Source organism: Pogoniulus pusillus, chromosome 15, assembly GCF_015220805.1.
Source record: "Pogoniulus pusillus isolate bPogPus1 chromosome 15, bPogPus1.pri, whole genome shotgun sequence".
Taxonomy (NCBI): Eukaryota; Metazoa; Chordata; class Aves; order Piciformes; family Lybiidae; genus Pogoniulus; species Pogoniulus pusillus.
The window spans coordinates 24,668,870-24,695,160 of NC_087278.1; the positions used below are offsets into that span (position 1 = coordinate 24,668,870).

Sequence of the window (26,291 nt, forward strand, 5' to 3'; positions counted from 1 at the left end):
AGTCCAGAGCTAATCCCGTTCAGTTATTTGACTTTCCAGCTCAGTTTCTGCTGAGTGCTGGTGCTTTCTGCAGTTAACAGCATGTCTGCACAGACAGGAGCTGCTTCTGGCTGTAACAACTCTGATGTTCAGAGTCACTGCCAATGCTCGGGGTGCAGGCCAAGGACACTGCTAAATCTTGTGTACTGCATTGGGGTGCAAAGTAAAAGGTTGCACCTGCAGGGGGGAGTGGACAGTTTGGGTGACCCTAAAGTGACCAACAAGGGATTCCTTTCTATCTGCATCATACTCAGTATAAAGTTGAGGGATCACCCGAGTCAAGCCTCTTTTTTAATGGTCAGCATTGGAGGAAGACTCTGTCCATTCTGCCTTTGATCCTGATCCATGCATCCCTGAATACAGTTCCAAAATTCAGCTCCTGAATTCAGTTCCTGTCTGCTGCTGAGTCCAGCCTGGGACTTCTGCCACAACATCAGTAGGGACAGTGTTGGTGTTGCCCTCAGTGGGCTGGGTTCAGTATTTGGTTTGTATCTATTTTAGTTTATTATTTTCATTAATGTACTTCAATTTTCTTTTCCCACACATCAGTCTTTCTCCCCTATGCCCCTTCTTCTCTTTGGGAAAGCAAGGAGTTCATAGAGGGCATCTGTCACCTTTTTAGTGGCTGGTTCAGCCCTGGCTTTGGCAATGTGTGAAGGAAAGTTGGGAGCTGTGGGATGCAAGCTGTCTCTCCGTGCACAAAACCTTCCTAGTTCATGTGTGTGCACCCAATGTGCTGACCCTACACATCTGAAACCACTTTGACAAGTAGGTGCAGATGACACAGTGAGGCGATGCAAACCACCTCCAGTGGAGCACCCCTGTTCTCAGCTCCAGAGATGTGCAGGTCAATGCATCTAGGTAAGCATCTTCATAGAACAGTCAAGTATGTTAGCAGATATGTCCCCATGCACATGTGCAGGCAGTAAAATCCTCAAGCATGCACTGCTGGACACAACTTAGAGCCTAAAACCAGGCAGCTGCGTTTACTGGAGAGAATGCCCTAGAGATCCTTAGACAACACCATACACCCGTGTACATGCACTGCTGGAGGACACTGCATGCAGGCATCTGCTGTCCGCACCAAGCTGACTATGCAGATGTGTATTTTGCCAGCCAAGGAGGGGTCATTGTTCATGTTACTGTGTGCACTTTCCACAAACATCTCTTCCCATGCTTATAGCCGTCAGGATGTCTTCCTCCATGGTTTGGCAGAGAGAGATTTGGATTCTGTTGTACCTTTGCTACCAGTTGCCTTCTGGTGTAGCTGAAAGTTGGAAGCTGTGTCAGACTGGCTTTGTGATTAAATGGGTTTGCACAAGGCCCAGTGCAGTGGAATCTTGGTCTTCAGCCTGAAGCTGAACAGATAACTGATGGTCAAAAAACAGATAGTGGTTCAGAGATATGACAGTAATGATAGGGTGATAAAAGTGATATGCAGGTGATGTGGGACAGCTAAGAGACAGTAGATAGATAACAGGTGTTGCAATATACACTGACAAAAATGTCCATCCTCATGCACTGCAGGAATTTGCATTGTTCTCTTTCTGCAGCTATAGCTGGTGAAGGATTTAGAAGCTGTGTCATTCCTGGCTGTGGAAAAGGTGTTCAAGAAGGACACCAGCATCCTGGCTTGCATCAGGAGTAGTGTGGCCAGCAGGACTAGGAAGGTGATTGTGCCCCTGTTCTCAGCACTGCTGATGCCACACTGGTGGGTACTGGGTTCAGTTTTGGGCCTCTCTCTACAAGAAGGGCATTGAGGTGCTAGGGTGGGTCCAGAGAAGAGCAGCAAAGCTGGAGAAGGGTCTGGAAAACAGGTCTGGTGAAGAGCAGATGAGGGAATTGGGGTTGTTGAGTCTGGAGAAGAGGAGGCTGAGGGAAGACCTTTTTGCTTTCTACTAGTCCCTGAAAGGAAGTCAGAGTGAGATGGGGTTGGTGTCTTCTATCTAGACAAATAGGACAGGAGGAAATGGCCTCAAATTGACCAAAGGGAGATTTAGGTTGGACATGAGAAGAAGCTTCTTCATAAAAGGGTTCTCAAACACTGAAAAAAGCTGCCCAGGAAGATGGTTGTATCCCCATCCCTGGTGGTATTTCAAAGGGGCATAGTTGTGGTGCTGAGGGACATAGTTTAGCATCAGCCAGGGTGGCATTATGAAATGGATTTTCCAGCCAAATTTTCCATGATTTCAGGAACAGCAAGAACACTCCGTGGCAGGAGTGAGAGGGGTGAGCAGTAGAGCCAAGATTGTCTCAGATTTAAGCTAGTATACAGTGGCAGTGATGGGGAAGGGATTTCAGACTGGAATATGCTGTGGAGAAGATACTATTTGGTCTGGATGGCATGGGAAATGGCTCAGGCCTTGGACTGTGAGAGAAAGGCTGTATGCATGTGCTGAGTTTTGAGACTGTGCTGCTGTAGGTATTTTTCCCCTGGGATTGTGTGCAGCTTTTCCTCTATTACTCAAGCAATGGCACCTCTCCATCTTTTCTTGGAAAGACAACATTGCATTCAAACATTAAGGAATTCTGTATCCCTGAACATTAACTCAACCTTGGTTATGCTTTCTCCCTGGATATTTTTTTTTTTTGGGGGGGGAGGTCATTTTGGTTTGTTTTTCACTCTCTTTAGTGGTATTTATACCTTCAGCTGTTTTTTACACCACTGCTGTGATCTCACTCAGCATTTAGCCAAGCTGTGTGTGATGGTACCTTTGCTGGCCCAACATTTTTGATGGTAGCTTGCCTGCTGCCTTCCAATACCTGAAGGGGTCCTTCAGGAAGGCTGCAGAGGGACTTTTCATGAGGGTGTATAGAGACAGGATAAGGGCAATGGTTTGGAGTAGAGGGAGACCAGGTTCAGACTGGATCTCAGGAAGAAGTTGTTCAGTACAAGGATGGTGAGATGCTGGAGTAGGCTGCCCAGGGAGGCTGTGGATCCTTTCTCCCTGGAGGTGCTCAGTCAGGCTGGATGAGGCCTTTAGCAGCCGAGTCTAGTTGACCTGTCCATGGTGGGGAGGTTGGAGTAGATGATCTCTGAGGTCCTTTCCACACAAAGTCATCCTAGGATTCTATTATACTGTCATGCTGTTCCATCTGGCCAAGTGGAAGGCTAATTTGAACATTGTACTTGGCAGAGGTTGGAGTTCATAATGCAGATTAAGCTGTATGTAACATAAGGGATGGATTTATGACCATGTGAAGGCAATGAATCACTAGCTGGAGTGATAGGAAGATGCATTTGTCCAAGTTTTGCTTGTCCTTGGTTGAAACAGACACAGTGAGAGAATCTGCTGGTTAGGCCTGGCTTCTGCAGGGTGTGGCGTTCTTCAGCCTGTGTTTTGCTGTCTATCCTGTCTAATAAGAGTCAGATCTTAAACTGCCTAGAGTGTGTTGGTCATCATGTGGTTAACAATGACAGTAAAGTTGTCATCATCCAATACAGTGATGAATGGAAGAGTATTTTGGGACACTTAGATGGGATCAGTTTGTTTAAGAGGCAGCAGCTAAGCCACCTTAAGAACAGGATCATTTTAAAAAGCTGAGATGTGTGTTCTGGGAAGAGAACCCCAGAGTCACAGTATCACAGTATTATTAGGATTGGAAGAGACCTCACAGATCATCAAGTCCAACCCTTTAGCACAGAGCTCAAGGCCAGACCATGGCACCAAGTGCCACGTCCAATCCTGCCTTGAACAGCTCCAGGGACGGCGACTCCACCACCTCCCCGGGCAGCCCATTCCAGTGTCCAATGACTCTCTCAGGGAAGAACTTTCTCCTCACCTCCAGCCTAAATCTCCCCTGGCGCAGCCTGAGGCTGTGTCCTCTTGTTCTGGTGCTGGCCACCTGAGAGAAGAGAGCAACCTCCTCCTGGCCACAACCACCCCTCAGGTAGTTGTAGACAGGTCACCCCTGAGCCTCCTCTTCTCCAGGCTAACCAATCCCAGCTCCCTCAGCCTCTCCTCGTAGGGCTGTGCTCAAGGCCTCTCCCCAGCCTCGTTGCCCTTCTCTGGACACGCTCAAGCATCTCAATGTCCCTCCTAAACTGGGGGGCCCAGAACTGAACACAGCACTCAAGGTGTGGTCTAACCAGTGCAGAGTACAGGGGCAGAATGACCTCCCTGCTCCTGCTGGCCACACCATTGCTGATGCAGGCCAGGATGCCACTGGCTCTCTTGGCCACCTGGGCACACTGCTGGCTCATGTTCAGGTGGGTATCAATCAGCACCCCCAGATCCCTCTCTGTTTGGCTGCTCTCAGCCACTCCGACCCCAGCCTGTGTCTCTGCATGGGGTTGTTGTGGCCAAAGTGCAGCACCCTGCACTTGGAGCTAGTCTTCAAAGGCAGCTGTCATACATGCTCAAGGGTCTCTTAAGGACTATATGCAAACAAATAAACGACTTAGGACCTTCAGTCATATTCATTATGTAGAAAGATGAACTGACAGGGCACTGAGATGTGCTCAGAGAATCCTGGGAATTGTCACTCTTGAAGTTGCCTGGGCAAAGTTTCAAGCAGCCTAATCTGGCTTTGGGGTTGCATGCTGTGAGCAGAGGCTTGGACTGGTAACCTCCAGAGGGGCCTTCCAATGCAAATCTCTCTGTGACTCTCTGAATCTGTGTAATCTCAAGGGAATAGGAGCCACATCTCTTGTGTCATCTCAACAAGAGGACGCACAGTGTCAAACATCTCTAAGTGTTTCTTATCTCTCATGTGTCTTGTTATTCTCCATTTGAAGTGCCTGCTTTTGCTGGTCAAAGCATTGCTCGTTTCTCTTGCCACTCAGCAAAGCAGATGTTTTGCTGGGCAGGCAGCAAAGGGTGACCTTGCAGATGTGAAGTGCCAAGATCACAGGCTGTGCCTCAGGTGGTAGTTTGATCTCAAGTGAAGCCCAAGTAGGTTCATTGAAGGAAGAAGCTTCACTGTAGTCAGCTTCTCCAATGCACACCTTTGCCACCTGTGCTCTGAAAGGGCAAGGCAAGATAGCTGCTCCTTAGGGCACCTGGTGAACAAACGTGGGGCACAGTCCAGATCTCATGGCTGGCAAGACTGCACAACTGCCAGGTTTGCCACCTCTGAAATGTCGTTGAGCACCTGTGTCTGGTTGGGAATTGCATGGAACAAACTGCATTTGCAGATTAGTGTCTGAAAGCAAAGACTAGATGAAGTAGTTAGGAAATTTAGAGGAATTGGAGACATGTGAGGACTTAGCATAGTTTGGGTAAGTGAAAAGAGGAGGTGTGCAGTACCCTGCAAGACCTCTGAGCTGCTGCTGCTTTTCCTCCACAGGCACCGTTGGTGGCTGTGTGCCCTGCGAAGCATTCCTTGGCAGCAGAAGGAACAGATGCAGGACATTCCTGCAGCCCATTTGGTGCTCTAATGCCTCTCACAACCTTCAGAGACATTTCACAGTGCTGCTGAAATCTGTGAGACAGCGCTGAGGGTGGCAGCCTCCTCCGAACTAGTTTGACCTTCTTTTGTACCTCCAGAAAGCCTGCTCAGTATCTTCAGACCACAGCCAGCTTTTTCTCAGGTTGTTAGAAAGCAATTTATATTCTGTGATCTTGTTTTGTACCCTGAAAAAGGAGATGAAAATATTTTGGAGACATTATGAAGAAGGAACCAGAAAGGAAAAAGAAAACTAAGATGAGCTCCTGTCTGAGTTTTCCTCTGTATTCCTGCTTGGGTACTTTTGGTTCTGCCCCTTGGCCTGCTTGCAGATCTGCCTTTTCATCCCTAGTGCTGTTTGTGAAGGAGCATTTGCTTGATCCTTTCCTTCTGATCTCTCTTACTTTCTGCTTCTCTAGCTCTATGGCCAATACACAGAACAGATAACTGACTTTGCTGAGAAGGAAGATGCAAAAATACTGAATAGGAAGCAGGCCCAGAAGAACAATGGACGACCCTTGAAACGTGAGAGTCAAGTGGAGATCAAGAAGGAACACTATTCCAAATGCCAAGGTAGGGTCAATCCATCTTCCACTACCTCATGAACAGATATTGGGGAAGCCAGCCAGAAAGATGGAATTTAAGCAAGGAAAACTGTGACTGAGGAGAGGCAAGGAAGGAAGGAAAAGGAATCACAGTGGATGAAAAAGACTTTTGGATGCAAGCTTTCATCAGAGTGAAAAAAATCTGTTTGGAAAAAGGCCAGTACCAAGTACAACAAATCTTTATAACAGGAGCAAAAGGACTTTCTTGTGTCAGATTTTTGCTGCTGGTGCACAGGATGTTAAATTCTGCCCTTCCCAAAGCCATTGCTTTTGGGTTTTTTTCAAACTGATTTTGCAGAACTGTACAGGAGGGGGGATGGGTACCAGGCCTTCCACACAGAATCATAGAATCAGCCAGATTGGAAGAGACCTCCAAGATCATCCAGTCCAACGTAGTACCCAGCCCTGTCCAGTCATCTAGACCATGGCACTAAGTGCCTCATCCAGTCTTTTCTTCAACACCTTCTGGGACGGTGCCTCCACCACCTCCCTGGGCAGCCCATTCCAATGCCAATCACTCTCCCTGTGAAGAACTCCCTCCTAACATCCAGCCTATACTTCCCCCAGCACAACTTGAGACTGTGTCCCCTTGTTCTGTTGTTGCTTGCCTGGCAGAAGAGACCAAGCCCCACCTGGCTACAGCCTCCCTTCAGGTAGTTGTAGACAGCAATGAGGTCAAATGATGCTTCCAAATAAGTTCTCCTTGTAGTCAGTTCTCAGCACAGGACAGGAGAGAGAGCCACAGGCTTATCTCTCTTCCTTCCCTTTTTCTGGCTCCCTCTTCCTTCCACAGACTGTGCCCGGCGCATCCAGAAGTACGTTACGAAGAAGCTGGGAGAGGACTGGATCTTCTTGGTTCTCTTGGGTCTGGTCATGGCGTTGGTGAGCTGGGGAGTGGATTATGCCAGTGCGAAGAGCCTACAGGGTGGGTCTTATGCAGGTGTTGCAGAAGAGTACTGTACATGATATGAATATCTCAGACAGGCCAGTGACCCACGTTCCTCCTCTAACATCCGTGTCCCATCCTCACCCTTCACTGCCTGGGAATTCTGAAGTACTTGAAACATGTTAGAGAAAAGCTTAACTAAGGAGAGATTCTTTAAAGGGATGGCAGGGAAAAATATGGAAGTAAGCAGAGAGAAACAAAGGATGTGTGTGTGATGAATCGAAATCAAACCATGAGTGTGTCTCCCTTTCTGTCCTGCTCCCATGAATATGCAGGGCACAGGGAAGTGAGACTGTATTCCTTCCTATTATGCTTGTTCCCACCCCCAAGAACCGTGAGCACATGGGATGTGGGGAGGAAGGAGGGCGCTTAGATGCCTCCCTGACACTGTTTCTGCTTTTCACCTCTTTCCAGTTTTCATTCAGCCAATGCCGTGCCACACCTGGCCACAGGGTGCTCTCTCCCTTGGCTCTTTTCACGAAGGTCTCCTACTCAGTGTCTTGTATCTCTCCCCTGTATTTGTCCTCTGATTCCTCTCCCCTTTTCCAGGTGTAAGAATTCTGAGGTCTTCCTGCCCCATCTTGGTGCACAGAGCACACAGAGCATTTCTCATGTCCCGTTAACTGCACCATTCCTTTATCCTGACCCTCAGTGTCCCAGTCCTGACCTGCACACACACACCACCCCTTTCCTCTGTTATCTCAGCTGCTGATGTCCACTAGACATAAGATGTCCTCAAAGTTCCCAGTATTCCATCATCCCAGTGTTCCTCCCTTTAGAGCTTTCCCATCTACCTGGCATCTGGCTTACCCTACCAGAGAGCTTCTGTCCTTTAAAGTTCCTGCAGCTGAGTCCTTTGGGATTTTTGTCTTTCCCTCCACCAAGTCTCAGTCTCCTGCTGTGTGGGGAGCTAGCTCAGGCAAAGATGACTTGCACAGGAACTGAAGCTCAGATTGGATTCTTGGCAGCTCATGTAGTTGCACCTGGCTGAGCAATGGTACCACTGCTGTTTTGACAGCTGGCTCAGCTCTCTTTGTGCTGCTGTTCTAAAAGGCAAACCATCACCAGTGCTCTTAAGCCAGTTTTTCTGAAGAAATGATTTTTCATGTGGCTGAGGTGGAGGAGAAGGCACTAGCTGTTGGGGGGGACCATTTTATTATCATTCAGCACCCAGCTAGGGCCCTCTGTCTGCCAATGGAAAAGACACTGTAGGGTGATTGATCCTTACAATTGCATGCAACACACCTCTCCTGCTGCTGCATTTGGGCACAGGTATTACTGGTGTCTGAGAACAGAGAGTGTCACCCCTATCTATCCTGCAGAACTCCTGCTTTATTTGGGAACCTGTGCTCAAAATTAACAGGGTTTGTCTTGGGAAAATATAACTTGGTATGGGCAGGTTTAGTAAAGGTGTGAGACTTTGATGTCTACCAACATGTTTGGGGCAGCTGTTGGTTACTGACAACTTCTTTGCTTATCTGTCCACAGCCTTCAAGTGGATGTACAGAAAGGTGCACCCGAGCATTCCCCTGCAGTACCTCGTGTGGGTCTCTTTCCCACTTGCTCTTATTCTGTTTGCAGCCCTCGTCTGCCACATCATCTCTCCACAGGCTGTTGGTGAGAGCAGAGGGCAAGATCTGTGCTTGTCTTGTCTCATTTTCCTTACTCTATTTGCTTAAGGCTTTTGCTCATCCCCTGCTCTGCTGTTGTTTTTAGGATCTGGGATCCCAGAGCTCAAGACCATTATGAGGGGAGTCGTCCTTAAGGAATATCTCACACCCAAGGCTTTTGTGGCCAAAGTTGTGGCCCTCACAGCTGGGCTTGGAAGTGGCATGCCTGTGGGGAAAGAGGTGAATATTGCTGTTGTCATGTGCAGTCATGGCTGGGGTCTGGGAAGAGGGAGGAGCTGTCTCTGGAAGGAGAGTCTATAAACTTTTTTTTCTTTAGCCACTGTATCTCTTCTCAAAGCTCTTCTCTTTCCAGCAACACTCATCCTTCATTGGCCATTTTTCTTCCTTTGAAAGGCCTGATATAGAAAACTTCAAAGAAGTCAAGTCAGGTAGTCTTTGAGAAGGGAAAAAAAGAAGATTGGAGAAGTGGCTGAGGTGGCCACAGAGAAATTAGGAGATCTGCTGTGGCTCACTGGTTGTGAGTAACTGGAGGGTAGCTCTCTCTGATTTCCTCCTTTCCTTCTCTTGCAGGGCCCTTTTGTGCACATTGCCAGCATCTGTGCTGCAGTGCTCAGCAAGTTCATGTCAATCTTCTGTGGCGTCTATGAGGTAAGGCACATGCACATCTGCATGTGGCTCTTCCACAGGCTGCACTCCTAAGACATGCAGGGTGGTACTGGTGGGCCACAAAGCACAGGGAACACACGTGGATTGAGGTCAATCTTCTGCCACAGAGCAGTAAAACACAAGCCAAAGAGAATGGCAGGAGGTCAGATACCCAGCCAGATAACACTGCAGGCCCATCAGTGTTACCTACCTGTTATACAGAGTCTGGATGGGAATATGGCTGACAGTTTTCAATCTCGTGGTGCTGATATGTTTGAGCTGTGACCATCATCTGTTTAGAAAAGAAGCTGCAGACAAAGATAATTTTGTCTTTAAGCCAAATTTACACAGCACTGCTAATTATAGACACACAATGTCTGGGCCTTGGCTATTGCAGAACAGCCTCTGCAGGCTGATTGCTCTGCTGGCTAGTGGTGTACAAAAGTCTGTTAGCTGCACATACAGCTCCATGTTGGGACTGCTTCAGGTGCAGGCTGTTGGCAGAATTGATCATGATACAACCATGGAAGGTGCTGTTCTACTTAAGCAGATCCTGTCTGTGCAGAAGGAGCAGGTCTCGCTGCTGAAGATCAACTGGCAGGATTAGAGGCAGCACTGAAGTGTGTGGAGCCTGCTGTTTGTAATAGCAGTGGCTGGATCTGCTGCTGACTTGCCTTGTTTCATTGCTCCCGATGCTAATCCCTAGCTTTGCTCCCTCTAACCCCAGCATGCCCTGCTGGCTGCACTCTGTTCCAGAAGGTGCATAGGCAGCTCGACTTCAGGTGGCGGCTTGTGCAGCTGGAGCTGGATGTTGCTTCAGGGCTCCTCTTGGAGGCAAGTGTCTTCCTGTATGTGACATTTCATGTACAACTTATTTAGCCTCTTGCTGTGAGATTCCTTGCTCTCAGGAGAGCAGCATGAGTTTGTTCTTTTTGCATGTCACTGGTGGCAGGGAGTACAAGGTAAGGTTACACTTCTTAATGTGCTAGTTTCTAATGATGCAGCTCATTTAGTCTCTGCCTGCCATGGACATTGTTCAACCTGGAGAGCACCAGGGGTTTTCCAGAAAATCATCAAGAGTTGAATGGAGAATAGAAGTTCAAAACCTAATTCAAGCAAGGGATGTCTGCATCTAAGGGCAGGAAGTGATGGCAAGTGTGACAGGAAGGGATAATGTGAACAGTGAACCACTGCTTGACCGGACAACAGTCACACAGACTGGAGTCAGTGTGTAAAGGTTTAGAGGCTTCCTCATGTGAGAGAGATGCAAAAGGCCAGTGAGATAGTTGGGAGGCTGGGGTAATGGTGTATGAGAATGAGATCAGGAAGGTGGGTTTGCTTAGGCAAAGGAGAAAAGGTAATGGTCTAAGTAATGTCACCAACCAGCTAAAATGGGATTTTGGCAAAGACTGATCCAAGCTGTTTTCAGAGTGGCACAGTGCAATAGGCAGTGGAACAACTTGCAGCAAGGAAAGTTCTGATTGAGGAGAAGAAAAATATATTCCCCTCCCCCAAGGGTGGTACAGCACAGACATGGATTCCAGAGGGTCCAGGGAATCTCCACCCTTGGAAATGTTCAGGACTCAGTTGGACAAGAAGCAGATCTAGCCCTGAAATTAGCACAATTCTGAGCAGGAGTTGGAAAAGACACCTCCAGTGCTCCCTCCCCACCTCTCTCTGATCGCACTGTAAGGAGCAATGTGGGAACTCCCCTCTGTCCCATTTCACTGGTACTGGTCTTCTGGTCCACAGAATGTCCTTAAACAGCAGGAGTGCTGGAGGCAAAGGGTAGCTTTGAATCACAGAATCATTTTGGTTGGAAAAGCCCTGTAAGATCGAGGGCAGACATTCTCTAGCTCAGCCAAGGCTGATGCTAAACCACGTCCCTCAGCACCACATCTCTGCCTCTTTTAAACACCTCCAGCGATGGGGATTCAACCACCTCCCTGGGCAGCTTAACACTTCTGTTACCAGGAAGTCCTGTAACCTTTAGCTGACCTTAGCCCAGGATATGGCTTGCAACTTCACATTGTGTTGCCCATGGGGTATAACTTCTTGAGGTTGTTGCTGTGTGTTAATAAGGAGCCCTCAAAATGGATTTCAAAAGGCACTTTAGCCCTTGACAAGCAGAAGTGCTCAGCCTGTGTTTTCCAGGTGCACTCTGGTACTCTTGTTTTGATCTAGTCTGGTCTGGCTGGCTGCAGCACCAGCACTCTGACACCAAGACATGCCCTGTGGAACAAGCAGTTCTCAGTGGCTGCAATAGGTCTCTGTCTCACTCTGTTCTTCAACACTGTTTCATGAGACTCCTCACCTCTTAAGAGCTCTAATTACCTCTTGCTGTGCTCTAGGCCATGTGCATGTTCTCCCAGTGTCCAGCTGAGAATCACCATGCTGGTGGGACATGACACAGCCTTCCCACTACCTCAGACACTTTCACTGAACCCCATTCCTGTTCTACACATGATTATGTGCTACAAATACATGGGCACTAACAGGGCCTAGAAGTTACCTAGGACAAAGCTGTGGGTAAGGACACATTTTTCTGGGTCAGGGAATGGTTCGCAACCCTTTTTTTGTTGTGTAGTGCAAGGATAGGCTTGAGACAACTTTTAGGTGAGGCTCTAGCACCTGCTGAGGTAAATAAGAATTCATGACCTTAGAATTCAGCCTGGCTACTTAGATTCCCACCACAATGCAGGACATTTAACAGGCTACTTTGGGACCCAGTGAGGATTTAGAGAAAACAAAACTTATCTGCTCACCTTTCACCATTCTCAGGCATTTGAGGGACAAATATTGGAGAAGGGGTGGAAGAGCATGTTCTCCCTTTCAAGATCTCTGTACCTTCCAAAGCTGACTCAGGAGAGACTCTACATTTTGTACCTCCTATTCCCCTTTATTACCATGACTGTTTTCACCGGGACAGCTCAGTGCTTCACCAGGTGATCTGTTACTTGCCTACCTGAGGAGACATTTTCAGCATCTTTCCACTCTTGATTCTGGATGTGCATGTGCTTCATGCACACAGACTCACAGGGTGGCTTTTGTGAGGCGCTCTCTGGCACATGCACCCTGAGATCCCCTGTGTAAGTAAAAGAGGAGTGAAGCATACTTATGCACCTTCCACAAGGCACCTCTTCTGCAGTGACAGAGATGTGCATGTTTCAGTGAAAGATGAGATGCTGTCTTCTCCATGTCTTCAGGATGTGGTTCCAGGTGTGTGCCTGTCTTGCACCAGGTCTTGTCTGTTGGATAATTTGAAACCATCCAGAAGAGAGAAGTAAGAAAAATGTAGCTATTACTGTAGACTGGTGACAAAGCTGGGTGACAGCATGTGGCCATACCTGCCAATCCTGTTAGTCACTCTCTGCATTCTTGCCTTTCTGTTCTGTCTGTCTCTCTTTGTCTCTCTCACCAGTAGCAGCCATACTATTACACAGATGTCCTGACCGTGGGTTGCGCTGTGGGGGTCGGCTGCTGCTTTGGGACACCACTTGGAGGCAAGTGGCTGTTCTGTTTCCTTTGTCTCAGGTACCTAAATGCTCTCCTGCATAGTCCTCTTCTCATCTCCCCCATTCCTTTTTTGGCACTACTCAGCATGTCTGACAGCATCTTCTGCGTTGGCAGCTCTGGGGAGGCGAGGGCAGAAGGCTCTCTAGAGCAGTGGTCTTCAGATTGCAGTGTGCACAGGGTGGGGGATGTCAGAAGGAAATCATGGATTTCTGATTTGTTTTTTTTTAATCTAGAAATAAATAAATCAATCAAACTTTAGTAATATTCAGAATCTGTACTGGCAGTGGTGCCCTCACCTGGGCCATGTGCCAGTTGGCCCCGTGTCACATACATGGCAGGAGGTCTCCTCTCTGTGGAGTTGTTCCCAACACAGAGGGTTGGCAGTGGTGCCCTCACTCATTTGCTTGCTTTCAGCGTATTGCACTGTGCCAGACCCAGTGGATTTGGGGATTTTATCAGCTAGTATTGTCTAAACTAACCCTCACAAAAGGGACAAATCAAAAGATTGCTGTGAGGAGGCTTTTAGTTGAAGATGACACTAACAGATGAATGACAAGAAAACAGCAGAGCTGAGACTTCTGCTCCTAGGCAGCCACAGTGTGTTGTGCAGAGACCAGACTGGCCAAAAACCCCTCAGAGTTATTAAAGGGTGTTTTAACTATGGCTTTACATCTGCTGTAGCTGTGGTGCTTCAGGATATGGTTTAGCAGCCATGGTAGTTGGGTTAGAGTTGGACTTGATGAGCTTAGAGGTTTTCTCCAGCCTTCGTGATTCTGTGATTTCACATGAGTGAAAAATCAGTGTCTTGGTGCAGGCAGCACAGCCAGCAGTGCATTTCTTGTCCTTGACTTTGTCTAGCTTTGTGAGGACTCTTTTCCAGCTGTGACAGCCATTAAGACCAAAATAAACTGAACATAGCAGCAGACCTCTGAGTCAGTGCATCACAGCGTTAACCCAAGAGCATCAGAATTAAAGAAGCTTATAATTATTTTTAGTGAGGACACAACAGAAAAAAAAAATCTGTTACTTTAATAAAACAAAAATTCATTATTTCATCTTAATCTCATCCTTTTTTTTTCCTGGGGTTTGTGTATGTTCTATGTTGTGCATAACCCATGAGTGCAGTAATCCAGGCACCTGGTTTTGAAATAAATATACACACACCCAGGAGTGTGCTTGAGGTTTCTGTCATGGTAGAGCTGCACAGTCAAAGTAGTGTGGAGACCACTGCTCTAGAAAACTATTTAGAAGCCTTTCTCATGCTTCTAACACTGCACTTCTGATTGTAACTTTGCTTACTTTCCAACATTCTCCAGGGGTCCTTTTCAGCATCGAGGTCACGTCCACTTACTTCGCTGTCCGCAATTACTGGAGAGGTTTCTTTGCAGCTACCTTTAGTGCTTTCGTTTTCCGAGTCCTTGCAGTTTGGAACAAAGATGCAGGTAAGCTAAGAGCTATTCCCACTGTCTTTGTACAAAAGTTGCTCTGTTAATTTATGATTTTCCATCATGATGTCCAGTTCTGATGCCCTCAGCATTAGAGGGACATGGAGCTGCTGGAGTGGGTCCAGAGGAGGCCACAAAGATGATCAGAGGACTGGAACACCTGGGGTTTAGCTGATCTTTCCCACCTCTGCTTTCTATGACTTTCTTTCCTTTGGCATCAGTCAAAAAAACTTTTGCAGAGATAACTTCAGAGATGATCTGAGTTTTGTCTCTAGAAGGCTGTGCATGTCACAGCTGCTCCAGATAGAATCATAGAATCGGTTAGGGTTGGAAGGGACCACAAAGATCATCCAGTTCCAACCCCTCCTGCCGTGGCCAGGGACATCCTATCCTAGAGCAGGCTGCCCACAGCCTCATCCAGCCTGGCCTTAAACACCTCCAGGGATGGGACCTCAACCACTTCCCTGGGCAACCCATTCCAGGCTCTTACCACTTTCACGCTGAAGAACTTCTCCTCATGTCTAGTCTGAATCTCCCTAACCTCCAGCTTTGCTCCATTCCCCCTAGTCCTGTCACTGCCTGATAGCCTAAAAAGTCCCTCCCCAGCTTTTTGGTAGCCCACTTCAGATACTGGAAGGCCACAATAAGGTCACCTTGGAGCCTCCTCTTCTCCAGACTGAACAGCCCCAACTCTTTCAGTCTGTCCTCATAAGAGAGGAGCTCCAGCCCTCAATAGATAGATAGGTGAGCACTGCCTTGGCAAAGAGAGTTCTTTCAGAGTCAGTGTAATGGGAAGAGAATGGATAGTAGAAGAAAAGAACCCCTTTTAATCTGAGATTGTAACTAAGGGCTTATACACACCCTCCTGTACCACCTGGAATGCTTGGGGTTCAAGTGCTCCAAAACAGTCACTGCTAAAACAGAGCCAGTCTGATACTGCATAGAAGGTTATGAAACCACACAGGAGAACATATAAACTAGTTCCTCTGTTCCTTCCCCTAGGTTTTATGGCATTTAACTTCTTACCTCATTGTCCTCTATACTCCTCTACCTCTTTCTTCTCTCACAGATACCATCACAGCCCTCTTCAGGACAAACTTTCGCATGGATTTCCCCTTTGATCTGCAGGAGCTGCCAGCCTTTGCTATAATAGGGTAAGTTGCCAGGAAGACGGCTTTTTGCTCTGCAAGAGTTATCAGCTGAGCTCTGTTAGGAATTGTTTTGCAGAATAGCTACATACAATTTCTTTTAGACATTGTGATTGCCACGAGTAAGGCCTCTGCTTGGTGGGATTCCATGTTTGGAAACGGTGTCCCTGGAGCACACCAGCCAAGGAAGGAAATGGGGGTATTGGATAACAAGTTAACCATGGCACAGCAATGTGCCCTTGTGGCCAAGCAGGCCAATAGGATCCTGGGCTGTATTAGGAGGAGTGTGTCCAGCAGATCCAGGGAGGTTCTCCTCCCCTTCTACTCTGCCCTGCTGAGACCTCATCTTGAATACTGTGTTCAGTTTGGGGCTCCCCAGTTTAGGAAGGACAGGGATCTGCTGGAGAGGGTCCAGTGGAGGGCTACGAGGATGATTAGAGGACTGGAGGGCATGGTTTATGAGGAGAGGCTGAGGGACCTGGGGCTGTTTAGTCTGGAGAAGAGAAGACTGAGAGGGAATTCGATAGAATCATAGAATGATTATAAATATCAAGTGATTATAAATAATAAATGTTTATCAATATCTGAGGGCTGGCCAGGAATGGGGGGGACAAGCTCTGCTCACTTGCTCCCTGGGACAGGACAAGGAGCAATGGGTTTAAGTTGCAGCAAAAGAGGTTCCACCTCAACACAAGGGGGAACTTCTTTACTGTAAAGGTCACAGAGCACTGGAACAGGCTCCCCAGAGAGGTTGTGGGGTCTGCTTCTATGGAACGTTTCAAGGCCTGTCTGGATGTGTTCCTCTGTGATCTGTGTTAGATAGGATTGTCCTGCTCTGGCAGGGGGGTTGGACTCAATGATCTCCTTGGGTCCCTTCCAACCCCTAACATCCTGTGAGCCTGTGATTATGAAACTCTTTATTCCCTTTCATAGAACCACAGAATCATTTCGTTTGGAAAAGCTCTTTAAGATTATTTAGTCCAATCATTCTCTATCAAGTCTGGTGCTAAACCACATCCCTCAGCGCTGCAGCTCTGCCACTTTTAAACACCTCCAGGCATGGGGATTCAAACAGCTCCCTCCCCAAACCTCTGTTTGAAAACCATCTTGGTCAAGACATATCTTCTAATAGCCAACCTAAACCTGCCCTGATGCAACTTGAGGCCATTTCCATATGAGGCCTTTGTGATTAGGGTGATAGAAATGACATAGCTTGCTTTAGTAATAGTCCTAGAATCCCAGAATGGATGAGGTTGGAAGGCACCTCAGAGATCACCTACTCCAGCCTCCCCAGCATGTGCAGGAATGCCTCTCAACCAGACTCAGATGCTCAAGGCCTCATCCGACCTGGCCTTAAAAACCCTCAGGGAGGAGGCATCCACAGCCTCCCTGAGCAATCTGTTCCAGAGTCTCACCACCCTCATATAGAAGAAGTTCTTCCAAAGATCCAGTCTAATCCTGTTCTCACTCAGCTTCATATCATTCCCCCCTGTCCTGTCTCTAGTCACTCTTATGAAAAGTCCCTCTCCAGCTTTCCTGTAGGATCCCTTCAGGTATTGGAAGGAAGCTCTAAGGACCCCCAGAGTCTTTCCTTCTCTAGGCTGAACAATTCCAGCTCCCTCAGACTATCCTCGTATCACAAGAGCTCCAGCCCTTGGATCATCTTGGTGGCCCTCCTCTGGGCTCAATCCAACAGCTCTGTGTCCTTCTTATGCTGTGGACACCAGAACTGGATGCAATATTTGAGGTGGGGTCTCAGCAGAGCAAAGTGTCAGAATCCCCTCCGTTGCCCTGGTGGCCACACTCCTGCCAGGAGTTGCGATTACAAGATCTATATTTCACAGAGGTGCATTATTAGAGAATCATAGAATCAACCAGGTTGGAAGAGACCTCCAAGATCATCCAGTCCAACCTAGAACCCAGCCCTATTCAGTCAACCAGACCATGGACTAAGTACTCCATCCAGTCTTTTCCTGAACACCTCCAGGGACAGTGACTCCACCACCTCCCTGGGCAGCCCATTCCAATCACTCTCTCTGTGAAGAACTTCCTCCTAACATCCAGCCTGTACTTCCCCTGGCACAACTTGAGACTGTGTCCCCTTGTTCTGTTGCTGGTTGCCTGGGAGAAGAGACCACCTGGCTCCAACCTCCCTTCAGGTAGTTGTAGACAGCAATGAGGTCTGCCCTGAGCCTCCTCTTCTCCAGGCTAAACAACCCCAGCTCCCTCAGCCTCTCCTCATAGGGCTGTGTTCCAGGTCCCTCACCTGCTTCGTTGCCCTTCTCTGGACATATTCCATTATCTGAACTTCTCTCTTGAACTGAGGAGCCCAGAACTGGACACAGCACTCCAGGTGTGGCCCGACCAGTGTTGAGTACAGGGGAAGAGTAACCTCCCTCATCCTACTGGCCACAGTATTCCTGATACAGGCCAGGATGCCATTGGCTCTCTTGGCTACCTGGGCACACTGCTGGCTCATGTTCAGTTACTATCTACCAGTACCCCCAGGTCCCTTTCTTCCTGGCTGCTCTCCAGCCACTCTGTCCCCAGCCTGTAGCGCTGCTTGGGGTTGTGGCTGAATCAGAGTCAAACTCACTTCATTTTTACTGTCTCTTCTTCCACCCTGATGTCTAACTTCTGACAATACCACTCTTTGCTTAGTTGCTCTTCACCAGCCCCCAGTGAGATCTGTCACTTCTTTTTAGGAGATTGGTTTTTAGATGAGATTTCTCCCTCTGAGCAAGAGAAAATGTAGCTGGTAAAATGGCTTTAGTGTGTATGACAAAGAGCTGCAAAATAACCTTTCCCCTTTTTTCAGGCAGTCAACCTCTGCAGGTGAGTTGCTGTAGGAGTAATCCTCCAGGGGACGTTTGAAAGGCTTCATAAACAGCTGAAAATGAAAACCACTTAAACTCAATGTATTGCCTGATGGGTTGTGTATCATCTACTGTTTGGCATGATTTTGTTTCCTTATCTCCACTTCAGGATTTGTTCTGGATTGCTTGGAGCGTTTTTTGTTTATTTCAATCGCCAGGTGGTTCTCTGCATCCGCCGTCACGCAGCGCTCAGCCAGTTCCTCACCAAACAGTGAGTGCCTTGGAAGATACTTTCTGGAGGGACCAGATTTGTATACCCTGCTTTTCCTAACAAATGCTTCCTAGAAGCTAGTAGAGCAGTTTCAAGTGTTAAGACAGTAAATGTACCAGAAATGTCTCTGTAAATGTCAAAAGAGTTTGCTCTGTGCTGGATTTTCATCAGTCTGCATCTGCCTCAATAATCTCACACAGCTTCTTGATTTGAAAGGGAGGTTCTGTAATATGCAGCAAAGAGGAAAAGAGAGACTATAGATAGGAAAGAAAATATTTTAAACTGGAAACCCTGTGATTGTGCTTGTTAAGATCATTGTGCTTCTGGTTATTTGTTTAGAATGGATAAAAAATAATTTGGCATCAGTTAGATTTTATCAAATACAACTGAAGTTGCCCCCAGCATAAGAGAGGCATGAAGCTGCTGGAGTGGGTCCAGAGGAGACCATGAAGATGATCAGAGGGCTGGAGAACCTTCCCTATGAGGACAGGCTGAAAGAGTTGGGGCTGTTCAGCCTGGAGAAAGACAAGACTCTAAGGGAGACCCTAGAGCAGCCTTCCAGTAGCTGAAGTGAGCTATCATATTGCTGGGAAGAGACCTTTTACATGGGCTTGTAGTGACAGAATGAGGGGGAATGGATTGAAGCTTAAGGAGGGCAGATTTAGACTAGGGATCAGGAAGGAATTCTTTATGATGAGGATTGTAAGACACTGGAACAGGTTGCCCAGGGAGGTTGTGGATGCTCCTTCCTTGGAGGTGTTCAAGGCCAGACTTCAGCAACCTGGTCTAGCAGAAGTTGACTGGATAGGGCTGGGTGCTAGGTTGGACTGGATGATCTTGGAGGTCTCTTCCAACCTGGTTGATTCTGTGATTCTGTGGTTCTAAGGTGTCCTTGCCCATGGCAGAGGGTTGCAACTTGATGATCTTTAAGGTCCCTTCCAACCTAAACCATTCCATGAATCTATAAATTCTATGAACTTATGTAGCACAACCATGTCTTTAAAATCTAATGATTTGTTTAAAGATCAAACAAAATGTAAGCCAGCCCCTGATGGACATGCTGCAGTTACTGCAGATCTGCAAACCAAAACACTGAAATCAGTGGGGGAGAACTGCAGCTTGGAGGGGAAATGCAAAATATGATAAACCTTAGCAAATAATTTTGTACAGGGCACTTGAAGATACTTCCCCCCCTCTTCCCTTCTATGAAGTTATAGCTTCCAAAATTGTAACCTGAAGAATAAAAGGTGGCAAATTGTAAAGCCTTCAGTCTTCTGCCAGGATGAATAATTCATCACTGGCCTCTGTCAAAGCCTGCTCTCAAGGCAGGGTCATGGTGGGTTGCAGGCAGCAGTAGAAGTCAGAAGGATGAAGGATGGGCTTGGTGGTTGACAGCCATTAACTTGCCATGAGGTTAACTTCCCTGTGTCTGGGAAGGTGAGGGTTGTGGGGACCGGCTTAGGCTGGAGAAGAGAAGGCTGAGAGGAGGTCACAGGATGTCAGGGGTTGAAAAGGGCCCAAATTGATCATCGAGTCCAACCCCCCTGCCAGAGCAGAACCATACAATCTAGCTCAGGTCACTGAGGAACACATCCAGACAGGCCTTGAAAGTCTCCAGAGAAGGAGACTTCACAACCTTTCCGGGCAGCCTGTTCCAGTGCTCTGTGACCCTTACAGTAAAGAAGTTCCCCTTTGTGATGAGGTGGAACCTCCTGTGCTGCATCTTCCATCCATTGCTTCTTGACCTATCCCAGGGAGCAAGTGAGCAGAGCTCACTGAAGAGTCTTCAGTCTCTTTACAAAAGTTTGAAGGTCTGAGTTTTTTGAGAGGTGTGGGGGTCCTATATTCCTTAGCAAGCTGCAAATCCGAGCAGAAGAAAACTACTAGCTAAAGAGTAGTTCAGACTGATTTAATATACTCTGTGAAAGAAAAAAAATGTCATTCTTCCTTATGCAGCATTACCCACAAGCATCAGCAGAGCCATCAAACAAAATCAATAGAGAAGTGGAATAAAGCCTGAAAACTGTACATTTGCTTTAAGCTCATGATTAATTCCTCATGATTTTGTAGGTCCTTAGATTGAAAAAATTAAAGATTATGTTTTGTCTTCCTAAATACCAAGCATCTCAGCTAGAAATTCCTGTAGAGAACACAGTACCTTGTCCCTGTAGACCTGGCAGGATTAGAATCATAGAATCAACCAGGTTGGGAGAGACCTCCAAGGTCATCCACTCCAACCTATCACCTATCCCTATCCAGTCAACTAGACCATGGCACTAAGTGCCTCATCCAGTCTTTTCTTCAACACCTCCAGGGACAGTGACTCCACCACCTCCTTGGGCAGCCCATTCCGATGCCAATCACTCTCTCTGGCAAGAACTTCCTCCTAACATCCAGCCTATACTTCCCCTGGCACAACTTGAGACTGTGTCCCCTTGTTCTATTGCTGGTTGCTTGGGAGAAGAGACCAACCCCACATGGCTACAACCTCCCTTCAGGAGTCCAGCACATGAAGGCAACTTAGACTCCTGTTGTCTTAAGTGCCCATGAATTGCCATAGTGAATCCAGAAACACAGGAGCAGGAAAATGCAGATGGCTTCAGCCATCTGCCCAGCTGTGCCCTACTAGCCCAGTACAGCTAGGCCAGCTGGCCACCAAAGACAGCTTCCCTAAAACTGTGATGACAGAAAAGCAGTTTTCTCCTAAGAATGCATGCAGAAAGATATGAAACCCCCTGGGATGGAATCCATTGCATGGGGGATGAAGAAGCAAGACCAGCATAACCAGGACCACTGGAGGAGAGCTCTCAAGCAATTGCATTGATAGTCCTGAAGTGACAGTTTTGTAACAGGGCAATGTGAGGTTATGCCTTAATGTCCTTATTTCTCTTTCCAGCCGTCTCATTTACCCTGGAGTTATAACCTTCCTTATAGCGAGTCTGACCTTTCCTCCTGGATTCGGGCAGTTCATGGCAGGAGAGGTGAGAGCTGGATGTGTATTTGCCGTTCTGTGGAACAGCTTTGCCTTATCCTGTGCCCCAGTAACTTGATGTGACGGGAAGTGGATGAAAGGTATGGGAGGATTTCGGATTGAGGGCAGGCTGTATTCTGTGACCCATGAGACCATCATCTCCTTCATAGGAAGCTTGAAAAGGGTCTGCTCTCCTAAACAAGTAATAAGGAAGGCATAACACTGTGTGTAAAAGTAATTTTCCTTTCAGTAGCTCAGGTAAAGTCCCATCTCTCTTCCTAAAGAGAGAAAGTGAAGTACTGAAGTAAAAATCTGCTCTGCTTTCTTGGAGCAGAGGCCAACACATCACTGTAAATACAGACCCCTCACCCAGTGTGTTCCAGTTTGTGCACTGTGTACCTCCCCCTCTCCTTCCATCTCCCCTTTATATGAATTCTGATGGGGAAGGTGGCCTTGCTGACAGCTGAGCTCTCTGTGAAGGACGATAATCGTTCATATGGGATTTACCCCCTCTTAGCTCATGGCTCAGGCCTGCTTTTTTGCCATTTAGTTGATGCCACGGGAAGCCATCAGCACTCTCTTTGATAACTATACCTGGGCAAAATACACAGGGGACACTAAGATCCTGGGGAAATCTGCTGCCTGGATCCATCCTAAAGTCAGTGTCTTCGTTGTCATCCTGCTCTTCTTCCTTGTGAAGGTAGGAGACATTCTCACCATAACCCTTCTCTACCCATTGTCAATGTTCTTGATCCTTTCTAAAACACTTTGTGAACTGCCCATGAGTTGCTGCTGGGTATTGAATGAAGCACTGCAACTGCAGTGGGCTCATATATAGTTCTGTGTGATCTATGCCCATCTTGACTGTGAGATCACCACATTTTCTTGTGGAATAGTTTCCTAGCCTTAATACAGTGACCTCCTTTACTGCTCCCTAAGTCATATGCCTCATGCACTCTGCTGAATGGCCTTTGGTACCCACTGTGTAGTAGGTGATAAGGAAGGCTACATCAAGAAAGATTTCTCAGGCTCCAGAATAGGTAAATGATTTGGTTAAAAGCTCTCAGACCATATATATTTGCACTAAATAAAGCCTGCTATAGTCTACTTGATAGTCATGGCTACAGATAGGAGGCAATAAAAATACACAAGCACAATCTGCAGCTGTTTGAGGCTCCAGGATTTGTCAGTAGTACCATACTTCGGTGGAGAAACGTAGCTGAAAACAGTTTAACTCTCTACTCTGAAAGCAACAGCAGATTAAATGTTCTGAGCTAACATGGTCTGTAGAAATTGGTCTCTTTAGTTTGGACAATTAGCCCTTCTGGGAGCAGGGATTTGGGGGAGAGACCTCCAGAGTTTGCTTTGCACCTAAATCTTTCCAAGTCTGTGAAATTTTGATAGCTTTGTTGTTTGAGATGTTTGGAGCAGTAAGAAATCTCAATTCCTGAGGTCCAAGGCAAAGGAGTTCTCTTTTTCATCCCTTGGTGGTTCATCTTTTCTGCCACCACAGCAGTCACCTAGAGACCCTCTCTTTCAGTGTTTGTGTGTTGCCAGAGCTCTTCCAGCTCCCCTTCACACTCCACAGTCACTTTCTGACTGAACAGCCAGATCCCTCCCAACATCTCCTCATGGACTGACAGGCTGGGCTGTAGATTTGGGACTGCAGGAAATTGTGTTGCTGCTCAGTAACAACCACACCCTCTGCCTCTGTTCTAGTTCTTCGTGTCTGCCATTGCTACCACGATGCCTATCCCCTGTGGAGGCTTCATGCCTGTTTTTGTTATCGGTGAGTTTCAATTTAGTGCTGCAGCCTATGGGTCTGACAGGTGGAAAGGCTAAGGGAGACACTGCGTGTCCAGAAGGTTTCTTCTGGGTGCTGTCTCTGACAAGCTGGGTTAACACTCCGTGTGCCAGCCTCTGAGTCTCTGCTTCTGTCATTTGCCCACCCCCTGACTCCAAGTGCTGAGGAGGAAATCCCTTTCCTTTTAGAGAAGGAAAGCCACACTGTGGTAAGGCACCTGAGCCACAGCCTTCTAGTATCTCTACATCAGCTGCAGAGAAACCTTTGTCCTACTTCTAGGAGTGTTTGCTCCTTTCACCTCTGCAGGCCAGCTAGAGGAGGTAAGGTCAGAACTAGTACCTGCAGTGCAACCCACCACGTGCTCAGTGCTTCTGACTGAAACCTGCTAACCTGGAAGTTTAGTAGGGCTTCAATGGCTATAATTGCAACACCAACAAACTAAAGGAGTATGATGCTAATGTTAAGAAAGAGAGGCTGTATTAGAGGCTCATCAAGTTCAGCATTAAGTACCCACAGCTCTTAAAGGAACTGCTGAAGACCTCTGGGTTCTGGCAGGCAGCAATTGAGCGTGAGAAAGTAGCAGGCCCTTGCCGTGATGAAGGCTAACCACAGAGAAGGTTGTAGGGAAAGCCCAGCCAGCAAGGTGAAGAGCTTCTCCTCACTCAGCACTTTGTTCATAGTTCTGCAGTGCTGTGCCATCTTGTGTCCATCAATACAAGAGATTTTGACAAAGTGCAATGAGGCCAACAGGGGTCATTGACACTGCTGGGGAGCCAGAGCACGAAATAGATAAGGAGAGCCTGAAGAAGTTGGGCTTGTTGAGCCTGCAGAAGAGAAGGCTGGGAGGGGGTCTAACTGTGACCTTCACTGCCCTGTGAGCAGGGGATGGAAAGGATATGAAGACTCCTCTTAGAGACACTTAGTAAATAGGAGGTAAAGGCACAAGCTGCAACCCAGGAAATTCTGCTGGGTCACAAGCAAACATTTCTTTTCTTGGTTCAGGTGCCCAGAAGGGCTGGAGGGTCTCCAGCCTTGTGCATGTCTGAAATGTGTCTGGGCAATGCTCTGGGTAACTTGATCTCACTTTGAAGTTAGCCCTGTTGTGGGCAAGGGTCAGAAAAAGGCCTTCAAAAGTCTCTCCCCACCTAAAATCTTCTGTGAGCTGTGATTTTAGTGCTTGGCCATCCACAGGATGAGCATGAAGGGCCTCAGCTGTCTGGGTTCTAATTTAAATTTCCCAGAGACTCAAATACAGTTGATAGAACCAGTGACAATTTATAGGATGCCCTTCTCTCTTCCCCCCTCTTTCCCAAAAGAAAAGGAATTAGCTGGAGAGCTAATTTGGAAGTTAAAAGAAGAAAAGTTAACAAGTTAGCTTCTGGTTTGGAAGTTAAAAGAAGAAAAGTTAACAAGTTAGCTTCTGGTTTGGAAGTTAAAAGAAGAAAAGTTAACAAGTTAGCTTCTGGTTTGGAAGTTAAAAGAAGAAAAGTTAACAAGTTAGCTTCTGGTTTGGAAGTTAAAAGAAGAAAAGTTAACAAGTTAGCTTCTGGTTTGGAAGTTAAAAGAAGAAAAGTTAACAAGTTAGCTTCTGATTTGGAAGTAAAAAGAAGAAAAGTTAACAAGTTAGCTTCTGGTTTGGAAGTTAAAAGAAGAAAAGTTAACAAGTTAGCTTCTCATTTGGAAGTTAAAAGAAGAAAAGTTAACAAGTTAGCTTCTGGTTTGGAAGTTAAAAGAAGAAAAGTTAACAAGTTAGCTTCTGGTTTGGAAGTTAAAAGAAGAAAAGTTAACAAGTTAGCTTCTGGTTTGGAAGTTAAAAGAAGAAAAGTTTAAAGTAAATAAAAGGTATAGGAGGTAGGGAAGTTACAAAGGTATAGGGAAGAGGAAACAAGATACAAAACAGGTAACTGTACAACCAGATTTGATGGCAATGGGTTTTGTCTGCCCCGTGGTGATGATGGCCACATGGTAAGACAAAGAGCAGCAGGAAACAGGACTGGTGATTTCTCCTGAGCAGGAAGGCAGGGGAGAGAGCGAGAACAGAAGTCCTCCTGCTTTTATGGATCTCAGAGAGGAAGGGGGAGTGGACTAACCTGGTAGTGTTCAGACTCAGCCCTGAGGAGGGGTCAAGATCACTTGGAGTCAGGTTCAAGATCACTCCCCCAGGTGGGTTAAGCCTGTACATCAGCTGAGAGCTGGGCTGACGTTGCAGTACTCTTGATCACAAACACTGCTGTGCCCACCACACCTCAGGGGACACTGAGGGCTCAGTGGCACTGACCTCCCCTAGCACCTCTTCTTCCTCTCGGGGGGCCTAGCTCCTCTGTTTTGTGACAGAGAACTCCTGGTTAGTCCCCAGTGCCATTCAGTGTGAGTGCTGATGCTGTTCCTGGGTGGCAGGCCCTTCATGCCAGTGGTGTCTGCAGGTGCTGCATTCGGGCGCCTCATTGGGGAAATGATGGCATCGCTTTTTCCCGATGGGATCCTCTTTGATGGAATCCTTTATCAGATCTTACCTGGGGGCTACGCTGTCATTGGTGAGTCTCAATGTCCTTCTTCACCTGCTCCCATCCCCATGACTTTCCTGACTGACATGACATGCTGTTTCTATATGGAAGTTTTCTTCTCTTCCTGTTCCTTTTGTACCCTACCTGGCAAAGGTGCAGCAGCTTTGACAGGAGCAGTGAGCCACACTGTCTCCACTGCTGTGATCTGCTTTGAGCTGACAGGGCAGATCTCTCACATCCTCCCCATGATGGTGGCTGTCATTCTTGCCAACATGGTGGCCCAGAGTCTGCAGCCCAGCCTCTATGATAGCATTATCCAAGTGAAGAAGTTGCCTTACCTGCCAGACCTGGGCTGGAATCACATAAGGTACAGTCGTGTGAAGGTGGGGAGTGGCAAAGACATAAAGCAGATGAGGATAAGAGCATGGCAGATTACAAGGTCATGAAAAGGGGGCAGTAATGCAAAGGAAATAAAAATGCAGTAAAAAACCCAAACCAAACAAGTAGTGGAGTGGAATTAGGGCTCATACACAGAAATGGAGAAAAGCCCTTTTCTTTTCCT

At 47.2% G+C, this 26,291-nt stretch overlaps 1 protein-coding gene across 1 annotated transcript in view; it reads left to right on the forward strand.

Annotated features, from left to right (window-relative positions):
* Positions 1-26,291, forward strand: part of CLCN1 (chloride voltage-gated channel 1) — a 37,687-nt gene that overhangs the window by 1,811 nt on the left and 9,585 nt on the right. The window contains exons 2-15 of the mRNA XM_064154828.1: positions 5,847-6,000; positions 6,826-6,957; positions 8,467-8,595; positions 8,695-8,828; positions 9,180-9,257; positions 12,679-12,757; positions 14,087-14,212; positions 15,285-15,369; positions 18,349-18,450; positions 21,347-21,431; positions 21,972-22,121; positions 23,141-23,210; positions 25,649-25,759; positions 25,883-26,096. Of these exons, the coding sequence (XP_064010898.1) occupies positions 5,847-6,000; positions 6,826-6,957; positions 8,467-8,595; positions 8,695-8,828; positions 9,180-9,257; positions 12,679-12,757; positions 14,087-14,212; positions 15,285-15,369; positions 18,349-18,450; positions 21,347-21,431; positions 21,972-22,121; positions 23,141-23,210; positions 25,649-25,759; positions 25,883-26,096 (1,649 nt within the window). The remainder of the gene's footprint in view (positions 1-5,846; positions 6,001-6,825; positions 6,958-8,466; positions 8,596-8,694; positions 8,829-9,179; positions 9,258-12,678; positions 12,758-14,086; positions 14,213-15,284; positions 15,370-18,348; positions 18,451-21,346; positions 21,432-21,971; positions 22,122-23,140; positions 23,211-25,648; positions 25,760-25,882; positions 26,097-26,291) is intronic.